The sequence below is a fragment of the Botrytis cinerea genome, chromosome 10, assembly GCF_000143535.2.
Source record: "Botrytis cinerea B05.10 chromosome 10, complete sequence".
In the NCBI taxonomy this organism is placed as follows: domain Eukaryota; kingdom Fungi; phylum Ascomycota; class Leotiomycetes; order Helotiales; family Sclerotiniaceae; genus Botrytis; species Botrytis cinerea.
Genome location: NC_037319.1, coordinates 839888 through 859529, shown reverse-complemented (window position 1 = coordinate 859529; position 19642 = coordinate 839888). Strand labels below are relative to the sequence as shown.

Genomic DNA, 19642 nt, shown 5'->3' with positions numbered 1-19642 from the left:
ACGTGCAACAAACAACGTTTAGTTGAAGGCAATACGAGACTAAGAGCCAGCGCCCGCTAGAATGAGACTAACGATGAATAAAAGCTTGCAAGGGTCGGCAAGGTACGTGTCATATGACATGTCAAAGCCCTAAACTTTAACGTCACATCACATCACGGTGACTATGATATCATAGACCAGCACTACCTCAAGAAAAACACGTGTACATAATTAAATACACCCTACATCTCCCCCATAACTCTGATGCACGAGAAATTTTTCACGCTAACAGAAATCACTGTCAACCAAAGGTAGACAGCATAGTCGTCGCTCAGCTAGCTGCAGGTGAAGATAAGGTGGGTACTCTGCAACACATTAAAAGCGAATTCTAACTCTAGTCTATTCGACTGAAGGTCAATATTCCTTGCTTCCATACGCGCAGGAACATATGCGTCGGGCATGATGACTTCAGATTGGTTGAAGATCTCAAGATCCTGCAGTCATGTTCTGCAAATCGATTAGATCACTATCAAACTAATGAGGTAGGGCTGCTGGCTCTGCTCCTGCCTCCATTTCATAGGAAAGCCAGATGATCTGAAAGTTGCAGTTTACACCAGATATGGTTGAGTCTTTTAGAGAGGTCACGTACTCTTGATTGGATAGTTATAAGCGGTAACCCTCTTCAAACTTTAAAAGACTCATCTTTACACAGAGCAAAATTGAATTTGGTTGAATTTCTGATACCAGTATACTTATAGCTGAAATCTGACCAGTAGTACAGACATTTTCTCTGTCACAGCCGTACCATTCGGGCGGAGAATGTGTTATTGCTTCAACCATGGGCAAAATGATTACACGCAGAGTAAAACCATGAGAATAATATAGAAAAATTTGTGCTTAAAGAATCTCTGAGTCTAACAAACGTCATGTACGTAGATGAAGCTCTTCTTTCATGACACTTCCTTGCATATCTAGAAAGGGTGGTGATAACCATCATATCTGATAAATGAATGTACGAGAACCTTCAGTGTTTACTTTTCACTCGAAAAAGAAAGATATTGAGCTTGGAAATGCACCACATGAAAGTACGGCTTTGATACTTTAGAACTTTGAAATTTATACTGTTGAGTTCAAGGACCGATCAAGATTCTTTTAACACTGTGAAATAATAAATTTCGCGCTTACCCAAGCACTTCAACACACTATCGCGTAACGTCGCGTACGTCGCGTGCGTCGCGTTTACAAACCTAGTGGAGGCTCCCCGCCAAAATCATTAATGCAATTTACAAATTCAAGCTGCGCATCATGATATTTCTGCTCAAACTAATGCTTCAATCACACATTGCACATATCTAAGAAAGCAAAATCCTGCATTTTGACTATTCGAGGCAATTAAAACACCGAGGTTGAGGTAATAAGGTTTTTTGCCGCATGAGCCCTCGAATGATCACAGACAAGACGCAACGAACGACACTACACGAATCGAACGAATAATAACACTGTGAAATATTAGCTGCGATCCAGATACAATGGCGAGACTAAATAATACACTCATTGTCTACAAACGCAAACCCTACAAACCGGTTCCGAATTTGACGGCCGCACACCGACGCAATGTGCTCGAGGCAAGGAAGGAGAATGAAACGGAGAATGGTGGAGCTGCAAAGAAGGGCAAACAAGCTACTACACCGGAAGAAAGTTCTGCTCGAGAATCCTTTGGAACGGTCAATCAATTTAACAATATGGTTGGTTCGAGGGCACCGGTTGCGCAGATGATTGCGAGCACGGCAGATAGAGAGGAAGTCAATGGGAGTTCGACAGAGCAGTTAATAAGTGGACGCAAAGCTCACGTAGAGGAAAGAGTGGATGGCGAAGGGGATGGTCAGAAGGACAAAGGAGTTAATGAAACTGAAGCTCAGAACCAGTCTCAGCAAGAAGTGACACTTCCGAATTCACCGCAGTCTCGAGGAACAAAAACGCCGACTAAGAAAGCAATTGTGAAGAAGACTGCCGAGTTACAAAGTTCACGACTTCACCAAGAGAGAAGAACGCCGCCCAGTATGTCGAAAAAGGCACAACAGTCTACTCCGGTAAATAAAGCAGGGTTGACGGAGGATGTAACAACAGAGAAAGATACTCCTCGCAGAGGAGGAAGCCAAAAAAATTCGGACGGTGCAATTTTAACACCCGTTAAAGAAACTGAAATTGTAGCTTCAGCAAAGAAGCCAAAGCTTAGCGGCAATCCAAGTGCCAATCCAAAAGCTTTGGCCAAGGAACTCACTCCTATAGTCGAACAGGACAAGGAATCCGCTCCTGTAGTCGAACAAGTCAAGGGACTCACTTCTATAGTCAAAGAGGTCGAACATGAGGACGGTTCTGAGGAGGAAAATGTGACCGAAAGTATAGTCGAAAATTCCTATCAGCCGAATATAGTGCACCAGTCTCGAAGGGATGGCGAGAATAATAAGCAATGGCTTATAGAGTGGAAAGGATATCCAAAGCAAAAAGATTGGACCTGGGAGTCAGTTGAGATGTTGAGGGAGGATTGTCCAGAATGGGTCGAAGAAAAGGAGAATGATTCGTTGAATGGAGACGCTGATGTTCACGAGGTCGAGAAAATTTTGGACAAGCGGAAGGTTAGGGGCAAGGTACAATACCGTGTGAAGTGGGAGGGTTGGGAAGCCAATTACAATACATGGGAACCTGCGGAAATGTTGGAATGTGATGTCCCGTATATGGTGGAGGATTTTGAAGAGGAGCTCAAGAAGACCGAGAAGAAACGAAATGCAGGAAAAGCAGATATGGATGCTGAGCCACCTGCAGCAAAGAAAAGAGGCCGACCTAGAAAGTGAGGGACACTTGACTTTGTATTCATGTTTTATGAAAGATCGTTTAGCGTGTGAATTGATTGGTTAATGGATGGGTCATTTTCATTTGGAGTTTATAGGACAACGATCACTCTGAGCAGAGTTCACAGAGCAGATTGGATGCACAATACCCAAGAGAGATTTTTCGGGTTTGCGTTTTCTTTGTCTAGGTATCTCATGTTTTATTGTTGGCTACAATGCATATACAGATCGTCTATGAGAACACTCACAGGCGTCGACTCAAAACATAAATCATTATCTTTTATGGTTATCTCTATACATATTTGATTACCACCAATGTTAAGAAGAAGAGAATTTATAAATGAGGATTGGCTCATAGTCAGCTCCGTTAGCGAGAGCTAATGATTTCTTGAGGGCTCGATGACTTATTAATCGCAATACGCTAGAGAAGCCTAAATTTCTTTGCCATATTCACCACTGCTTTGGCTTCTCTGTTACCTCCTACTCGTACAATGTCACCAGGAAATCGCTCAATATCAACAATCTTGCCCGATAGCCGCTGATTCTTTCAACTATTTAATCTCGTCCTTTATGATTGGGTGATGGGATGCTGTGAGTCTTGCGCCCTCGTGTCTAAGATACTATTGGGTACTTAGACATCGCTTATCTCATTACCACATACTGCAATAACGTTATCATGTCACAGAAGGTAATAACCAGAAATCCCTATCTACAAGTCCAAAGTTGGACTCGATACAACCTCCCCATCGAAATGCCCTTGCCGGCAAGAGCATCGAAGAATTACATTGAAGACCTCCCAGTAATCTGGCACGAATCGTTGACTGGTCTCACGAACGCACCCGGTTCTCTGAGGTCCAGATGTGCTCGAAATATTGAGAATCCCCAAGAAGTGTTTTTTGCTATCGGTTAGCAGTCAAATCCTCGATCTCTCATGAAAAAAATTTCCGATATGATTTCTTGTTTAATCTGATCTCAATACAGAATGGGGGGATGACCCCTCGTTCAAAGCGTCGCTGGAATCTCCCGCTTATCATCTATATCTACGAGGATTTGGGATTCATGACTCACATATTCCGAATGCTATGGTTTCTCTCCTCCCGTCCTTTGATGTGTCTACATTTAGCCCGGGGGGAGGGGGTAACGGTATTCACCCACAGCTTCGAATGTCCAGCTACTGAGCAAAATCGTCACAATGTAAGAGATGCGCAAGGACTTCTTGTCAACAGAAGATTTGGTACGTTAGGGATTCCATGTCAGCATGCGTAGATTCGAGAGCCGCATACAGGAGATCATGGACAGTTGGTGGAAAAGGGAGTGGCGGTACAGGCTTGGCCTAATACAGAGCCACCAATTATTTTTGAAGCTGTGGATCAAGATGAGAATGCGAGAGATAATTTGAGAAAGCAGGTTAGGAGGATCAACCCTGTCAATATGGAGGAGATAACATGGAATGTAGTGAAAGTTGAAGATGAGGATGGAGATGAGTATGATTATGAGGGGGGAGGAGGAGAGAGGACGTGAAAGATTAAGCACTTGATGAAGTCTACAAGGTAAGACCAGAAAGACCACCATGATGGATCCACATTTTACCTTTACAGAATAAGTTTAATTTATCGACATGACAGCGTTTTCGATGATTTGCTCGCTCTTTAGCCAATCGAGTTCTATTATGCTGCGCTTGAAATGGCTTGAACTGATGCGCTCCTTATGATGCTGACTTAGATTGTCCTTGAACATTGCTCGAGCCATTTTCCCACTACTGAAATCAAGGCCGTGCTGTCCGTACCAAATTGCCGCAGCAAAGAAGACATAATTCTCTAGATTTATTCGCTTCATCTTAGCAGAAAACGACTGGGTGTTAGCACACCCCTTCAAGCTGTCTATGAATTAAGGCCAATTAGCAAGAGAGACTAGCATACGCGGTGATTTGCCACTAAAATAGAGGAAGAAGGCAAAGGAGGCTTAAACCTCTCTTCTCTGCCGGCGAGAAACCTATCCGCATATGAGAAATGAAGAGCTTCATGAAAGAGCGTGAAAATTTCGCGTAAAGTGTCTGTCAATGTCGTGCCTACCCCGGAGTCCTCCCCACCAATCCCTGCTAGTACCGCCATGTTGCCACCCGCCAGCTCGAAGATACTGACTGGGTTTACCACTACTAGCGCATGGACCGAATGTTTAGCGTCTAGCACAACGAGCACATGCACAACACATCTTCCTGCTCTCTAAGCTACGGTCACTCTGTGACTGCCACCTCCGCTCTACGCACGTACAAACTTGCCCCATTCAAATACTGGACCGCGGATTCCCATGGCCGGGTTTCGGATTTAGGTTTTGCCCATGCCAGCTCTGTTGTTGAAGACACACGCTCAGAGTTGGCGTGTGGGTTTCCTGAAACTGTAAGTGTGACGCTGGTATCAACCACGACAATACCAGACGCCACTCCAACACGCACAGCGGATTGTTCCTTCTGGGAAGCCGGGTGTTCTTTCTTTTCGAGGTATACGAGATTAACAGCTGAGCGATTAGCGACAACGTTGCAGGTCTTCACGAACAAAAGCATGGATGTGGCGCCTTGACAGGTTGGGATTGGCACGCTGTAGAAGGCGGGAGCTACGCTTCCGTGTATTTCAATCTCCCGACCATATTAACCGCGGGATATGTTGAGGGGACAATCGTAACAGCCGACGGACCAAAATTTTCATACAAATACTTTGAGTATCTAGCATGCACACTACATGCTCGACCGTCCCTTCCCCTCCCCTCTCCATCCCTACCAATGACGTAACAGAGCAGGAAGGAATTTCGGGAATATACAGACCATCAGAATTAAATCATTCTGCCTATCCTATACTGAAGATTCACATATTCAGAGCAGATATCATCTCGTGTGAGTTTTGACATGAAATTTACAGTATGCCCCGTCCCCCGCATAAACAAAAAAAAGAAGCAAGGCACTGATAAACCACGGTAATCAAATAACTGTTACAAATTAAAGAATCAATGGAGCCCTATTATAATAAATTAGCTCTTTACAATAACTATATTGTAAACAGGATATAAGGAAATGATACAGAAAACAGACCACGCGATTTATTTTTAATATTTTATATTCAACTTAACAGCTATCGACTCTTACATCTCGAACTAAGTACTTCCCAAATGTATTCTCCATCACCTCTTGGTACACAAGAATTACATCCCCCATGTTCACACTCATCATACAGAGACCGATATCATATCCACCCCATCATCAGTACCAATGCCAAATACTAACAAACATTTCCCACCTCCCGCGCTTATGCCGCCATCCATCCAAGTGTATGCAGCCGGCCGGAATCCACAACCCCTATACCAATACAGCCTAAGTCCCCCAGTCCAGAGAAAGACAAAAAACGCAAGCACACAGCCAGAAATAAACACCACAGAATACAAATCTCCACAAGAAAACAAAAACAGAAACAAACAAATCTCTCAATCCCATACATACAACCCAAAACCCCTATCCATCTATAAACCTTTTTCCTCAAAAGTCAAAATCCACCAGCACCCGCAGTGCATACGCATATTCAAATCAGAAAAGATAGAAAAAAATAAACAAGGAAATAAGTGTGAAGGCAGAGAGGTAGATAGCAAGCTATGTGACCAAACCACCGAGAACAAAACCATCATATCATAACACATAGCCGCTCATAAACAAGAAACAAAAAGATGCAATCCGGCTTGCAGTCTTTTATCCAAGTTCTCCGGGGAAAGAGGCGCAAAAAAAACCATCATAACGCGTGGGATTGGATACAAATAATCCAATCCACCAAACTACCAATAATGCAAGCAGAGGAAATGCAAACGCAAACGATTGTACGAATAATGATACAGAAATCCACCCTCTTACTTTTCCGTCTCTGAAAATGAAGTAAACAGTTGAAACTTTTGTTTCCTTTTGCTTTTGTTTTTGATGAAGAGAACATAGGAAATCGAGTCGTGACATCATAGATCGTCATAGTGTGGAGCTCCCAGAAAGAGCTGAATGTTTTTGATAAGGAAAAAATGTATGTCCAAGTGTTGGTGGTGATAGGTAATGTGGTACAGAAGTGTACAATTACACAATAATGTGTATGGTATATCAATCGACATTATACTTTAAAAAGCACGATTTATTTTGGTAAGGTTGTTGGAGGAGCGGGGAAAAGATTATAACTTCCTCTACGCTTACCAGCCGTAGCGACATTGGTCAATGTGCTAGATCTTGATCTGGATCGTTCTTGAGTGCTTTTTTCAGTAATGATCGGTGCAGAAATCTTTCTTCCATGATTGGACATGAAAGACTCTACTGAGGCAGGAGCATATAACTCTCGAGAAAGAGCAGATCTTAGACGCGGTCTTGGAGGCGAATCGGTAAAGCTCTCAGCCACGGGACTTAGAATACTGGATGCTGCATCGGGAACAGCCGTGGAAATTGGGGGAGGAGGTTGAGCGAAAAACTGAGTGTTTTTCGATGACCTGCGCACTTGGTTGGTATGACTTTGCATTCCAGTAACTTCAGGTGAAGACTGCTCATTGTCATCAAGTTTCAAACTAGAAACTTTGGTAATAAGCTCTGGGTCAGATGTTGTAGTAGAGAGTGCTCCAAGTGTTCTACTATCACGCTTGGGACGAAGTGATGGAACAAGGTCGGGTAAAGAAGAAGCGGATCCGATACTTCTGTGAGCTTTGCTCATGCTTCCTGCTTGGAAAATAAGTAGAGCCGAATCTTGACTGGATCGGTTGTAGCGGCTACTAACAGTGCTGCTCCTGAGGCTATTATGCGAGTAAACTGAGGAGCGATAGGAATTGGTGCTGGAAAGAGCTTCATCTATCGGCGAAGCGGGTTGTTCGTAAGCATCCATTGGAAATATTGACGCAGATGGGACCTCATCGTTGTGATATGTGTCGAACAAAGCATCTTGTTCGCTTTGTAGAGGGTATTCATCGGAAGGAATGAGGAGAGTTGGAGAGAGATTGAAGCCGTCTGATTCCTTAAACGAAGATGCGTGGGAATTAGGTCGCATTTGATTGGGGCGGAAGTAACTGGTTGGTGTAGGGAGAAATGATGAAGCGCTCGATAAATTGGACAAGGGAGAGAGTGCGGGAAGATCAAAAGGTGCAGGGACGAGTAGCGATGGACGAAATCGACCTGGTGACAAATCTTGTTCGGGACTTTCCATTTGAGTGGGTGAAGCAGGTTCTGCTGTGATGGCAGGCTTGTTCTCTTCGGGTGTTTCATCGAATTCGTAATCCCAATCTTCACCACCTTCATCTTCGTAACAAAAATCGATCGCATCTTCCCAAGAATCAGTAGCCAAGTTAAGCTTGGGCGAGCTGGGACTTTTGGAGAATCTTGTGGTATCAATGGAGCCAAGTCTTCCTAGCACTGGTGGCATATCAGGCATGTCAGGAGCTTGCTCAAGTGCCCTCATTCTCAAACCAGGAACAGACTTTGAAAGTCGTAATTCACCACCGTCAGTGCTCGACTCCCTTGATCGCGTCCTAACATATTCATCTTCTTCGAGAACATCTGCAAGATCAACCCCAAAACTTCCACTCAATGGTGCTGATAAAGGCCATGCTTCCTCGCCAGGTGTAGTGACAGCATGAGACAAATGCTTGATGGATACCTCGGATTCTCTTCTTTCCCATTTAGGAGGTGAAGGATGTGTTTGTGGAGTGAAATCGAATGCAGACTCTTGGAGGTTGTCATTGGCATCAGCCAAAGGTTGACTGAAATCTAGGGGACCTAAGTCTTCAACATGATTAAAGAAATTTGACGCCGCTCTTGACGATGTTCGAGCAGGTGGATTAACCGAGCAGCGAGGAGATTCAGGAGACCTCATTGGGCGCGCAGGTACTGACCGTAGATTATCATGTGACATGGAGTAATTGATAGGTCTCCATGGCTGATTTTGTGGTGGTGATACGGATGCTCGAAATACGGGCCGTCTTTGCGGGGTAACAGGACACGACGGACTCTTTGGGCTTGTGGGGCTTCTGGGCGCGTCAACATCCGGCGCATAATCTATTGCTACCGAGGAAAAATTCTCAAACATTAAATCCCTCGCTCTAATACCCTTAAGATTTCCATTGGTTGGAGCTTGAGATGCTCGGAGAGCTGAAAACTCGGACACCAATCTAGTAGGAGGGAGTTCCCTGAGGTTTGGTAATTCATTCTGTTGAGTGTGTGTGATGTGCTGAAAGTTATATGGTCCAGAGATGGTATTCTTTCGAGCACGATAACTAGTAGGTGGTGGGCTGTGACTAGATGCGTCGCTACGATCTTTTTCGGAAGAACCACTTGCAAGAGATAATGAGGAGCCTCCCATTGAAGTATGGTTACGTCTAAATTTTTTGCTGCTTCGGGAGAATATTGTCTTTCCGAATAGATTTAAACTATCGGGCCTATCTTTTGTCGCCATGCTACTGCCGTTCGATCTACCGGACGATTGTCGCTGTAATTCGATTCTGTTGGAGGAATCGAGACTGGATTGACGGGAGCGGAAAGAGGACGCTGATGTGATAGAAGGGGTATTCGATTTGGCAGCAAACGCTGAGCCCCTCCTCATTTGCTCAGTGTATGCGCGAATGCCTTGAGGTGAAGGAGGTCCATCAATGGCTGGCTCGAAGAATTCGACAGACGGGTACGTGAGGTGCTTAGAAGTTGGCGGGGTATTGTCTTTTCTAGACATCTTCCTCTTAGATGAGGGACGGTGGTTGTTAGGATATGGTGCTGAGCCCATACCTGCAGATCCTAGACCAAACATATTGATTTGAGAGATGATTGATAGCTGTCAATGAACCTAATCGACGTTCTGTGGGGATGATATATATCGAACAATGCGTTGACTACAAGGGAATCCCAACTCGATAGATGAAAAGAAATTGTGCTTACGGCTTCTGCTTCAGAAGACGCAATCATCGATATGGGGCTGATGAACAGGCTGTATCGAGGCACGTTGCAGCCACGATGACGCCTCTTTTTTGTTTCGGTGTTTGTCGATTAAAAAAAAAAAAAGTTGAGGACTTTCGAAAGTCAACAATGAGGGCGGCAGCGTCCAACATAAAAGTGATGGATTGAGGATATCGGAAGACGCTCGGCTGGGGAGATATGGATCAGCGTGTGCCACAAATAAAATAGGCCTGTCAAAACAAGGGTTTTCCCATTCAGGGTGTTTGTCAAGAAAATATGGAGCAGGAAGCGTTTCTTCTTTAGCGATATAATCCAACGTCAGGGGTACTATCCTCGGAACGTTGAATAGCGTTGTGAAGTCTGTGGAGACAATATAATACCACGAGGAAACTAGTGTGCAATCCCCCATAGGACGTGGATACCATCACAATGCTCGCCGTGAGTCGCAGCGTTTGGTTCAACACTTAGCATGTGAGTTATGATGTATATCATATGTTGGGAGCTCTGCGTCCCCAGCTTTTTTATCCGCAGTTGCGATTGGGTGAATTACAGCACAGAGGTAGCGAGAAGTATATTGAATAGAGGGTATTTCTTCGTATCGATCCCCTTGGTGATGCATAATACCAAGGAAGCCGATTTGCCTGTTTTCATGCAATAACGGACATGTAAATTACCTGGAATAGTAAAGCGACCCGTAGTTGCAGATAATAACGTGTAGATTGGCCAATGAGAGAAAAGCTTTTGGAAAAGAATTAAATTGAAAATGGCTCAAAGGAGGAATTACCAAAGTTGAGAAAAGCAAGGCAAGCAATGGATCCCAAGAAGATTGCTGGGAGCCTGAGAGCGAAGCTTTAAAGGACAGGACTGGGCTGGACTGGGTGAGTAAGTGAGTAAGTAAGGACACTCGATGCTTTTGCTTGCAATTGTCAGCATTGATTGGCTATTGAGCTGTGCATTGCAGTGTTCTAATAGCAAAGTACGGTAGTTGTGAGTAGTAGTAGTAGTGACTGACTGCAGCAATGCTGAGCTGATGCTGATAAAGAAGCGACAAATGTGTTTGCTTGCATCAGCATCTTTACCATTTTGCGAATTATTGATTTATTGATTTGAATCCCTTATTTCAACTGATTCTCGACCAATCTCCAGGATCCCATCCCAATAGCTGGGTTGGAACCCCATGCTTCGTCTCTCGCAGGGTATCGCTTCTGAACAGTGCCATCGCTGAAATCAAACGAGATGAGTGAGGCATGCCATGAGGTGTGAGATGCGAGGTGTGAGGCACGAGGAAATTGATTACTTCGTACACTCCCTCCTGCGAGCTGGCTGCTGCAGCGAGCGAAGGATTTGTGGGTGGGATGGGATGGGATGGGATGGGATGAGATGGGATGATTGCCAGGATTGGAAGTCAAGGCTGACAATGGTCAAGGTTGTAAGGGCAGACAGGGAGGGCAGAAGGGCAGAAGGGCAGAAGGGCAGAAAGATTGTGAAATGGAAATTGAGAAATGTGAAATTGAGAAATGTGAAATTGAGAAATGTGAAATGTGAAATGTGAAATGTGAAATGTGTGTGAGATGGAATTGTTTGAGCCTGACTATTCCGGCCTCGACCTAGCTAGATAAGGTTAGGGCACTGTATTAGTCACGTCTTCTAGCGCAGGTCCTCGAGTACCTTCCCTTCCCTACCTGTGTGTTCTTGCTAGCAGACTCCTTGGAATCAAAGTTAATAACACCAACCCAGGGATTGATTCACAGGTGGAGATGGGATGGGATGGGATGGGATGGCAGCGAAAGCGAGTCTGTCGTGTGAATCATGAATCAAGCAAATAGAAAGAAAGCAAGGTCACACACGCAGAAAATCAAATTTCAATTAATTGGATATTTTAATAAGCAATCAAATCATCCATTAACCTACACCCTCAAAGTTCGGAATATCTCAGTAGTCAAGACTCAAGACGCAAGACGCAAGACGCAAGACGCAAGACTCTCAATCTCAAGACTCTCAATCTCAAGACTCTCAATCTCAAGACTCTCAATCTCAAGACTCTCAATCTCAACACCACGTATTTATTGCATGCATGCCTTCCTGCACCTCACGACAGTCTGGCTCTTCTCTTCCCCCCTCCCCCCTCCCCCCTCCCCCCTCCCCCCTCTCCCCTGCCCTTTCCTCTACGATGTAATAAGTTTGGTTCCAGGCTCCATGCGCCACGCTCCATGCTCCATGCTCCATGTCTCCCCAATTATCAATTCCCACCCTGCACATTGCAAATGATCCTAATCCCGTCCTCTTTTCATAACAGGAAACTCCTAGGAGCACATCCACAATCAAACTTTCCTTGCATGCCTTATACATGATGAATGGGAGGAGATCATCTCATTTCATTAAGGATATCACCGAAGGATGTCCAGATTGGAAAGTCTAATTCGAATTCTATTAGAAATGGCTTGGGCTATCAAAATTGACATGTCTGCATCGACGATGTCAAGGGAGTCGTGAGTGTGCATTTCAATGGTTGTGCTTTTATCACCACCACCATCATCATCATATCGTATTCCATCATACCCATCATCTCCCTGGACAACTAGAAACGGGAAGCCAGAACCCTCTCTCGATAGACTAGACTGGATTAGACATCGTACCGCACGGAAGACACATCCGTAGCTTGACGCGTACGATACAACGCTTGCTTCCGTCTCCTAACTTTCAAAATGTCTTGCACAAAATTCCACGATTCGTGCAACTCTTGCAAGTGGCCGTTCAGCAATCATCCCCCCGTTGGGCGGCCAAGATATAGCGGCTGAAGTCGTGGGTCAACGGCAGATAGGTGTGGGCACCAACTGGAGACAATATTATTGATCATTTTGGAACTAACACCTGTGTCATCGTATCCAGAGTCTTCCGCACGCTTCAACTTTCCTCGAGAAGTAATCCGTGGAGCACAAAATCTTTGCGAGTTCCTGCATACAGAACAAAGCGTACCCATTCAGCTAACCATTCCAGCTACCCATCAAGGCTTCAGCATTTCCGAGTGTTCAGCTCTTTGCACCAGATACAACGACCACCGTGATCATCCACACAGATACGACTGTACCCAGGTGGATGTGGGAATTAAAAGGTTACATACAGTTGATTCTTCCGAGATCTAACCGATTTCCTGGAAGACCTTTGATGAGTGGTCCACCAGAAGCGATTCCGAGAAATGTGCATCATGTATGCTCTCTCCAGCGGTGTGCCTTTGTACATTTCATTACTCAAAACATGTAGCATCATTCACAATATATTGTCTCTGCATGACAGGCATAACAGACACCGTCAAGCTCACATAATTCATATAATTCCCAGTCGTTCCCAGGAGAGCGGCTCGTCCAATGTTAAGCGCGAACCTTTCCGGTCATTGATAGCTCGAGCATAATATCAATGCTTGGAAGTGTGGAGATTGGGAGCATCTTTGGGACATGATTTGCTGTGAAGTGGTTGCAAAATGATGTTACGAATGGGTTCCTGCAGTAGAGATGTGTTTCCTACCGCCTTCGAGAATAATTCTTGGGATTTTTGTGCACCACGAGCGCCCGGGAAGCATTTAATTATTCTAATATTGTTTATTTGTCTATTGGTTTATAGTTCTGAGTGCATTGCATGTCGTGTGTGCCAAAGAGCCTGCCCGGTACAATCAAGCCCCTTGAAATTGATCTCCCTTGAAAAGCCTCCGAATGGATCGAATTGTTCATGGAGGGCCATGGAGACCATGAGAATATAGCGTGCTGCGTGGAGTCGTCGACCGGACCACTGTCTTTGGCTATTGTGTCCGCATTCCTGGTCGATTTATCCTGTTCATCCGAGGGCCAGAAAGAGTCTCGACAAAGTAAGAAATCGATAAGACCGCTGAAATCCTGCCGAAATGCCTCCTGCCCTCCCCATCTAAGGCAAAGCCATCACACTTTGGTGCAACGCCTAACGTCCCCCGAGAGCGAGCTTGTCAGCAAAGTTTGGTAAGAACGTGAATGCCGCACAAGTTGAAAAGATCGACTGGATGGCTTGGACTGGAGCGTTTGGATTTAGAGTTCTGATTAGTCTATCTTGTCCACGGTAGTTTGCCAGCCAGGCCCGTATGCTCGCGGCCGTTCGACCGTTCATAGTTTGCTCAGCGATCAAACTTTCGCTCGATCTCCGGGCATTATCCTTAGCTGTCCTTGGATGCTCACGGTGCCAACTTCCCACGCCGTCGTTCTGCTGTATCATTGGCAACCGCGGGAAAAGGTCTACGGGTCTTCTGAAAGTTAAACCTGGGACCCTGCGCGTGGTGTTCATCCTAACCATGTCGCGGCCATGGGCAGGGAGGTGGGGTACTCCGAACCAGCTAAATTGCAAAAAGCAAAAAGCAAAAATGGACCAGGAAACAAATCCTTCCCAGTGCTCACCGCGGTACAAGGATTCGATGCATCCTGAAGATCGTAGGGAAAAGGGTTGGGTGCATTATTTTCTGCTGTGCAAAGAAGATGTGCTCCGTAAAATGTAACCGTTCTAGCATTACCTGCAGGTGTCGCGCTGGATGGTCGCCGAGGACCGTCCCTTCTTAACCCTTCCAAGTCTCGGGTGCAGCAAAATCTCCGTACACTATACTGATTGTGAAAATGGGCTGTTGACAACTGCAGTAAGCCGGGCTCCAGGGAAAATGCGTCGCTTTCCATCCACTCTTCCCCTCGCCATCCACTTTCACCCCCCGCGAGGCGCGAGGCAGCGATGATTTTCTACAGCAGCCCAGCGCAGTGCAGTGCAGTGCCATGCCGCACAACACCATCAATCTTATTGCTATTAATTACCAAGGCTGCAATCTTACGGATGGCGGATACAAGCTGTGCGTCGTAAATGCCATGTCCTTATCCCTCACTCACTATTGTATTTGTGCATTATTGATATCAGAGTTCTTGTTTACGTGTGCGACCCTTCACAGGAGTAGGGAATGCAGTGTTGACACGAACAGCGCATGCGAAGTCCAAGGTTGATCGTAACTCTCCAGAAAGAGGATACCCGTATAGAGTCTGGATTAATTATCTCGGAACAACGGTTCAAAAGGGGGGGGGGGGGGGGGGGATGTTTGGCAGCGTGTTCCCTCGTGATGCGGAACTTCCGGATAAAGCAAGCTTCTTCTGTGGGATCCGCTCTTCGTTTGAGGCCTGCAGTGGGATAGGTCGAGGGCGTGTTGCATTCATTTCATTATCATGACCAAACGTACATGATAAGGCTGACTGGCTTGCTTCTGACCAAAATAGTCTCGAGTTAGGTTAGGGCACGCTTGGTGGGAAAAAGGTGTCACGATTCACGGATGACGATGTTACAGAGCGCGGATTTCTTTTGGGTTTCTCCTGTCGTATGATGTATATTTTTCATTTCATCTATTCATAACGATCGATGTTTCCGTCGTACCATTTTTCTCTCGTTGCTAGTTTGTGTCCCACGAGGATTCTCCCAGAAACCAAAAGAAGAGAAACTCGAGAAATCCTTGACTGGCGATCCACCGAACGGGTGAGGATTGGCCGGCCTATCAGAATCTGGAGCTCCGCAGAAAAGTAACATGACTGAAAAATGTACCATTACTCGGAGGACAGTCCAGTTTATCCACAGAATCCACAGCGATTGCACGGACAATGATGAAGGGGGCAGACATGCAGTTTACTGCAGCATTTGGGATATCTCGCACGCGCATTAGTCAGTTAGCCCAGCGAGCTCAGATCCTGAAATTCATTACTCTTTCGGAGATATCCTCGCTATTCTGATCCACTGTCGTCAAATCCCATGGGCTTTGGTGCAAGAATTCCCTCCTGTAGGAATCCCGTGTGGTTCTTCTTCAGGCTCCGTTTCGCTACACAATGCTGCAGGACGCATAGCCCCCAACGTGCGATGATCTCATGTGGAAAATCACCACATAGCCGACGATAGAAGATTGCGAACGCTTCACGTACGTCTTGTATCCACGCAAAATCCACGACGTCGTTTCAGTGTGTCCTTTGTTGACAAATGGAATGGATCTACAAGATTCGAATCATGTCTGCGGCAACGCTTGCCGGCGCGCCGCACATATCTCGATGAAGGGGGGGGGTTTCTCCATTTCTTTTGTGAATTACTTACTATACTCCCTCGTATACACACGATATCGAAAAGTTCGGGCCCAATGTTTCACACTGGGTAGGCTTCACTTGAGCAAATACTTTTGGGGTTTCTAGACCTTTCAATCTGTATTCCAGACCCCTCGTCTCCTCTCCCCCAATTTTTTTTTTGGCCATCTAATCCGATTGACTATGTGTTTACTCTCTGTACTTGTTTTGCTCTCCATGAACCATGTATGTGTCCAGCAAGCATCTCTTCCACCCAATCCCCCACTGATAATCTGATTGTCCTGCCGGCCGCCGCGCAAACCCCCCCCAAAATATATATCAAACAAAAAGCATCAAGTGGAGAAGTTCCGAGGCAAAGGTTCACAAAGCTCGTTGTTTGCTGGCGAAAGAAGCAAAGCGCGCGGCCTTCGATCTCTGACCCATCTCTCAGAGATCCAGATCCCCCTTCCCCCATCATTTTTTTCGCCCGAATCCTTTCGTTTATATCGTACCATACATAGATAAGAGAAGAAATCCCCTATCCATCCAGCTTTCATTGACCGCTCAGTGGGCGGAACCAAATAAAAGCGACTGCCTACGTCCGTACTCATGCTTAAGCGCCCGTCTGCCTATTCCCCCATGAATGCATGTTGATATCTGCAAATGTATCTCATAAGCCTCACCGTTATCCTTCTGTCGTGTCGTATGTAGAATCAGATACTCGAGCTCCTCCCACAGACAGCTCCCTTATGCAAGGTACTGTGTACACTGCATCGTCCAATCTATCGGGAACTCCCCTGCACTCAGATCACTGCCGATTCTCCACAAATATAATATCTGAGGGCGTTTCGTCATTCACTCAAAGTGTTACACGTATACATGTGGGAGGGAAAACAACGCGTTCCAAATTGCTTCTCACAAGGCGTCAGGTTCGTCTGAAGAATCTGAAGAATCTGAAGAATCCGAGCGGGTTTGAAGATGAGGCGCAACTCGGTGAAGCGTTGACTTTGGGAGGATGGGGTCGAGAATGAAAGGTGGGTATGTCGTTCTATTTTCATCTACTTGCAGCTGGGATGGATGATCAAACTGAATACTGACTGGCATGAGGTTCCGGGATCTTCGTTTGTAACCTAGATGCTGGTGAAAGTCTATTGCCTCTTAGGTTTTCCTGTTTCTCTCCTGTCATTTTTTTTTTTTTTTCATAATTCACGATTTGATCGATGGATGTGCGTGCGTGCATTGGATATGAATCCATTATTATGTCATTCATATCTTAATTCTCCAAATGCATAATTCCAATCTCGGACATCTAACGATTCAATTCCATGCCGTTCAGATCAATCATTTCTTCGAGAGTCTAGTAGTAATTTAATAAGACCTGGAATCCCAATCCTTCAATTTGGTGCAGAGAACCCAGAGACAATCCAGACTCGATCAAGTCTCGAGATCAGATCTTCCTGTAATTTATCTCCGATTTGATTCTCCCAAGCATCCTATATCTCAGCCTGATATAAATGAACACACTCTATACGAAAGTATGTATGGATCGTGATTCACCATGCTATCGGAGAATCGGGTATCCTCAGACAGGTTAGAGGGTACGAGAAAAGAAAAGAAAAAATGTTTGTCCACTTATGGGAGCGAGTAACCTGGCTGGACATCAATTGGAACTTCCACATCAATGAACTCGAGGAATGGGAGATAGATTGTGACTTCATACCTAGGTACAAAAGAACAGATAGATGATTGAGTTCTCCAAACCACCAGCACCCAGCAAATCTCTCACATAAACAACTTTTCCGTTTCATGAATACTGTACATTGATTTGCTTTGTTTTGTTTCAGCCCGTTTCAAGCTTTTTTTTAGCTTTCCGTCCGTCCGTCGGCTTTTCGAATGCAAGGGTTATTGATCTATATCCACCATCTGCGTGCGTACCACACAACATTTCTCACTGTCCTGTCCATCCCTCAAAATCCCAAGCCCACGGCATTATTGCTCTCTCATCCCCTAAACCTAAACTCTAGTCTGAAGTAAAATATAATGAGTACAGAGTTCATAGTCCCTACACGCCGAGCCCTTCTACATTGGGCCTAGAGCACGCGCAACATGGCGAACAGACAACGCCCCAAATATCCATTCAAATTTCCTAGACCCATCGTGTATTTCTTAGGCCGGTAGTATATTTTAAACTTCACCACGCTCTGAGATGAGACGAACACCCGAACGAACGAACGAACGAACGAACAACAACGTGGAAGGCGGGTAAGGTAAGACATTATTATTACTCACAAAGGTAAGACAAGACTAAGCAGAAGGGGACACAAAGTGCCGGTGCTCGGGCCGCGAAGATTTCGGCGCCACCGATGATGAGTGCTTGGAGTGAGTGGAAATTGTGGCAGTGGAAATTGAGGCGGAAAAGTATAATCGTTCTTTGAATCTCTTTTTTTTTTTCATTCTTTTTTGGGGGGGGGGAGGGGGGAGAATTTGTGATTTGATTGGATGGATTGGGGAAAGACCGTGAGTGGAAATGTGTTTTGATAAATGCATGCGTGTTGGCGGATCGGTGCGAGGCGCTGACGAGGTTAGTGGCGATGAAGGGGAGGGAAATTGGATAGGCGTTAGTTGCAGTGAGATGGGTCGTCGGGAGATGAGGTCGGAAAGTGTAATTTTGAATTTGGCAATGCTATGGAAGGGAATGGAAGGACGGAAGGAAGGAAGTGAATGAATGAATGAATGAATGCATGCATGCATGCGTGAACTTTGATGCAGACTTGGCTGGACTAATATTATGAGGATGCATTGAAGTTTATTAGTTGCCTCGTATGGGAAATTTGGTATGGAGAAATTAAAGAGAATGTTCTCATGAGCTTTGATCTTCGCGTTGAGGAAATAACTACTAGATCGCATTGTCGATAGCCTTTTGTAACCTCTTGCTGTTGATTTATTTTTGGATTTGGTCCTATGATCTAGAGGGGATGGGTAGGTTTCGAGAATGTGTATAGGTATGTCCGGATACGATGAGCTAGTTGTGCGAGCAGGAGGAGTTTGTAGATTTATTGATTGGGAAGATTGAGTATGTTTCCGATGTTAACGAGTTCTCGGTGGTATAGAAGAAGTATTAACGCGAGAAAATACTTGGACGGCCAGCTTTCTTATGAATCTACACATATATTCCCGTGTCGTTCTTGGTAAATCCGAAGCATGATCGTAGAGAATGAGAACTCAGAAGTACTAGGCCCGGCTTTCTGAATCGAAGTTCGTCCGCCTGGATAGATCTGAGGTGGAAACTCTCTGTTTTTTGATGCTGAGTAGCATATCTACATTTTAGGAACACTGCAATAATGAGGTGATTCATAAAAATACCAAACTTAAACATCGCGCAGATGGGGTATATATCCAACATCTTCTTATCCAGTTCATTCTATCCTTGCTGCGTTATGATCTCGAAAATTCATCTGATTGTAGAGAATGAGAACTGTACAATAGTCCACAGTTTTCCAGAACGAAAACATACCTGAAGCGTCTGCCTATTGAAAGCTGCCGGCTGAATATCGTGAGTTAATCGGAAGGAAGAGGTAGAATTCGTGGATAGTGAAATAAATCACCCGGGAGTCAGTTCCTCAAGCTTCGACATTCCTTACTCGAGTGTGGATCAGAGTCATTCACTGGTTATTAAACATTCAGAATCTGTGCTGAGTCTCTTGCATTCCAGATATACAATCATACTTCCAGCTAGATGCTGTAGATCCTCTTACCAAAAAATAATGCTTTACAATGGTTGCTGCAGC

The 19642-nt window shown here is 45.1% G+C and overlaps 3 protein-coding genes across 3 annotated transcripts; 1 reads left to right on the top strand and 2 right to left on the bottom strand.

Annotated features, from left to right (window-relative positions):
- The first annotated feature begins 1229 nt into the window (after positions 1–1229).
- BCIN_10g02210 (hypothetical protein) lies at positions 1230–4452 on the top strand. The gene has a single exon (XM_001546220.2). The coding sequence runs from the start codon at positions 1509–1511 to the stop codon at positions 2829–2831; it is 1323 nt and encodes a 440-aa protein (XP_001546270.1). The 5' UTR covers positions 1230–1508; the 3' UTR covers positions 2832–4452.
- A 1441-nt stretch (positions 4453–5893) lies between these two features.
- Positions 5894–11239, bottom strand: BCIN_10g02200 (hypothetical protein). Its single transcript, XM_024695494.1, has one exon. It carries the CDS (start codon positions 9617–9619, stop codon positions 6980–6982), a length of 2640 nt encoding a protein of 879 aa, XP_024551288.1. The 5' UTR covers positions 9620–11239; the 3' UTR covers positions 5894–6979.
- Positions 11240–11919: 680 nt separating this feature from the next.
- BCIN_10g02190 (hypothetical protein) lies at positions 11920–14830 on the bottom strand. The gene has a single exon (XM_024695493.1). It carries the CDS (start codon positions 14077–14079, stop codon positions 13714–13716), a length of 366 nt encoding a protein of 121 aa, XP_024551287.1. The 5' UTR covers positions 14080–14830; the 3' UTR covers positions 11920–13713.
- Between the last annotated feature and the right edge of the window lie 4812 nt (positions 14831–19642).

Coding starts and splice junctions, on each gene's coding strand:
- BCIN_10g02190 (XM_024695493.1), bottom strand. CDS start 14,079: ATGGTTAGGATGAACACCACGCGCAGGGTCCCAGGTTTAACTTTCAGA.
- BCIN_10g02210 (XM_001546220.2), top strand. CDS start 1,509: ATGGCGAGACTAAATAATACACTCATTGTCTACAAACGCAAACCCTAC.
- BCIN_10g02200 (XM_024695494.1), bottom strand. CDS start 9,619: ATGTTTGGTCTAGGATCTGCAGGTATGGGCTCAGCACCATATCCTAAC.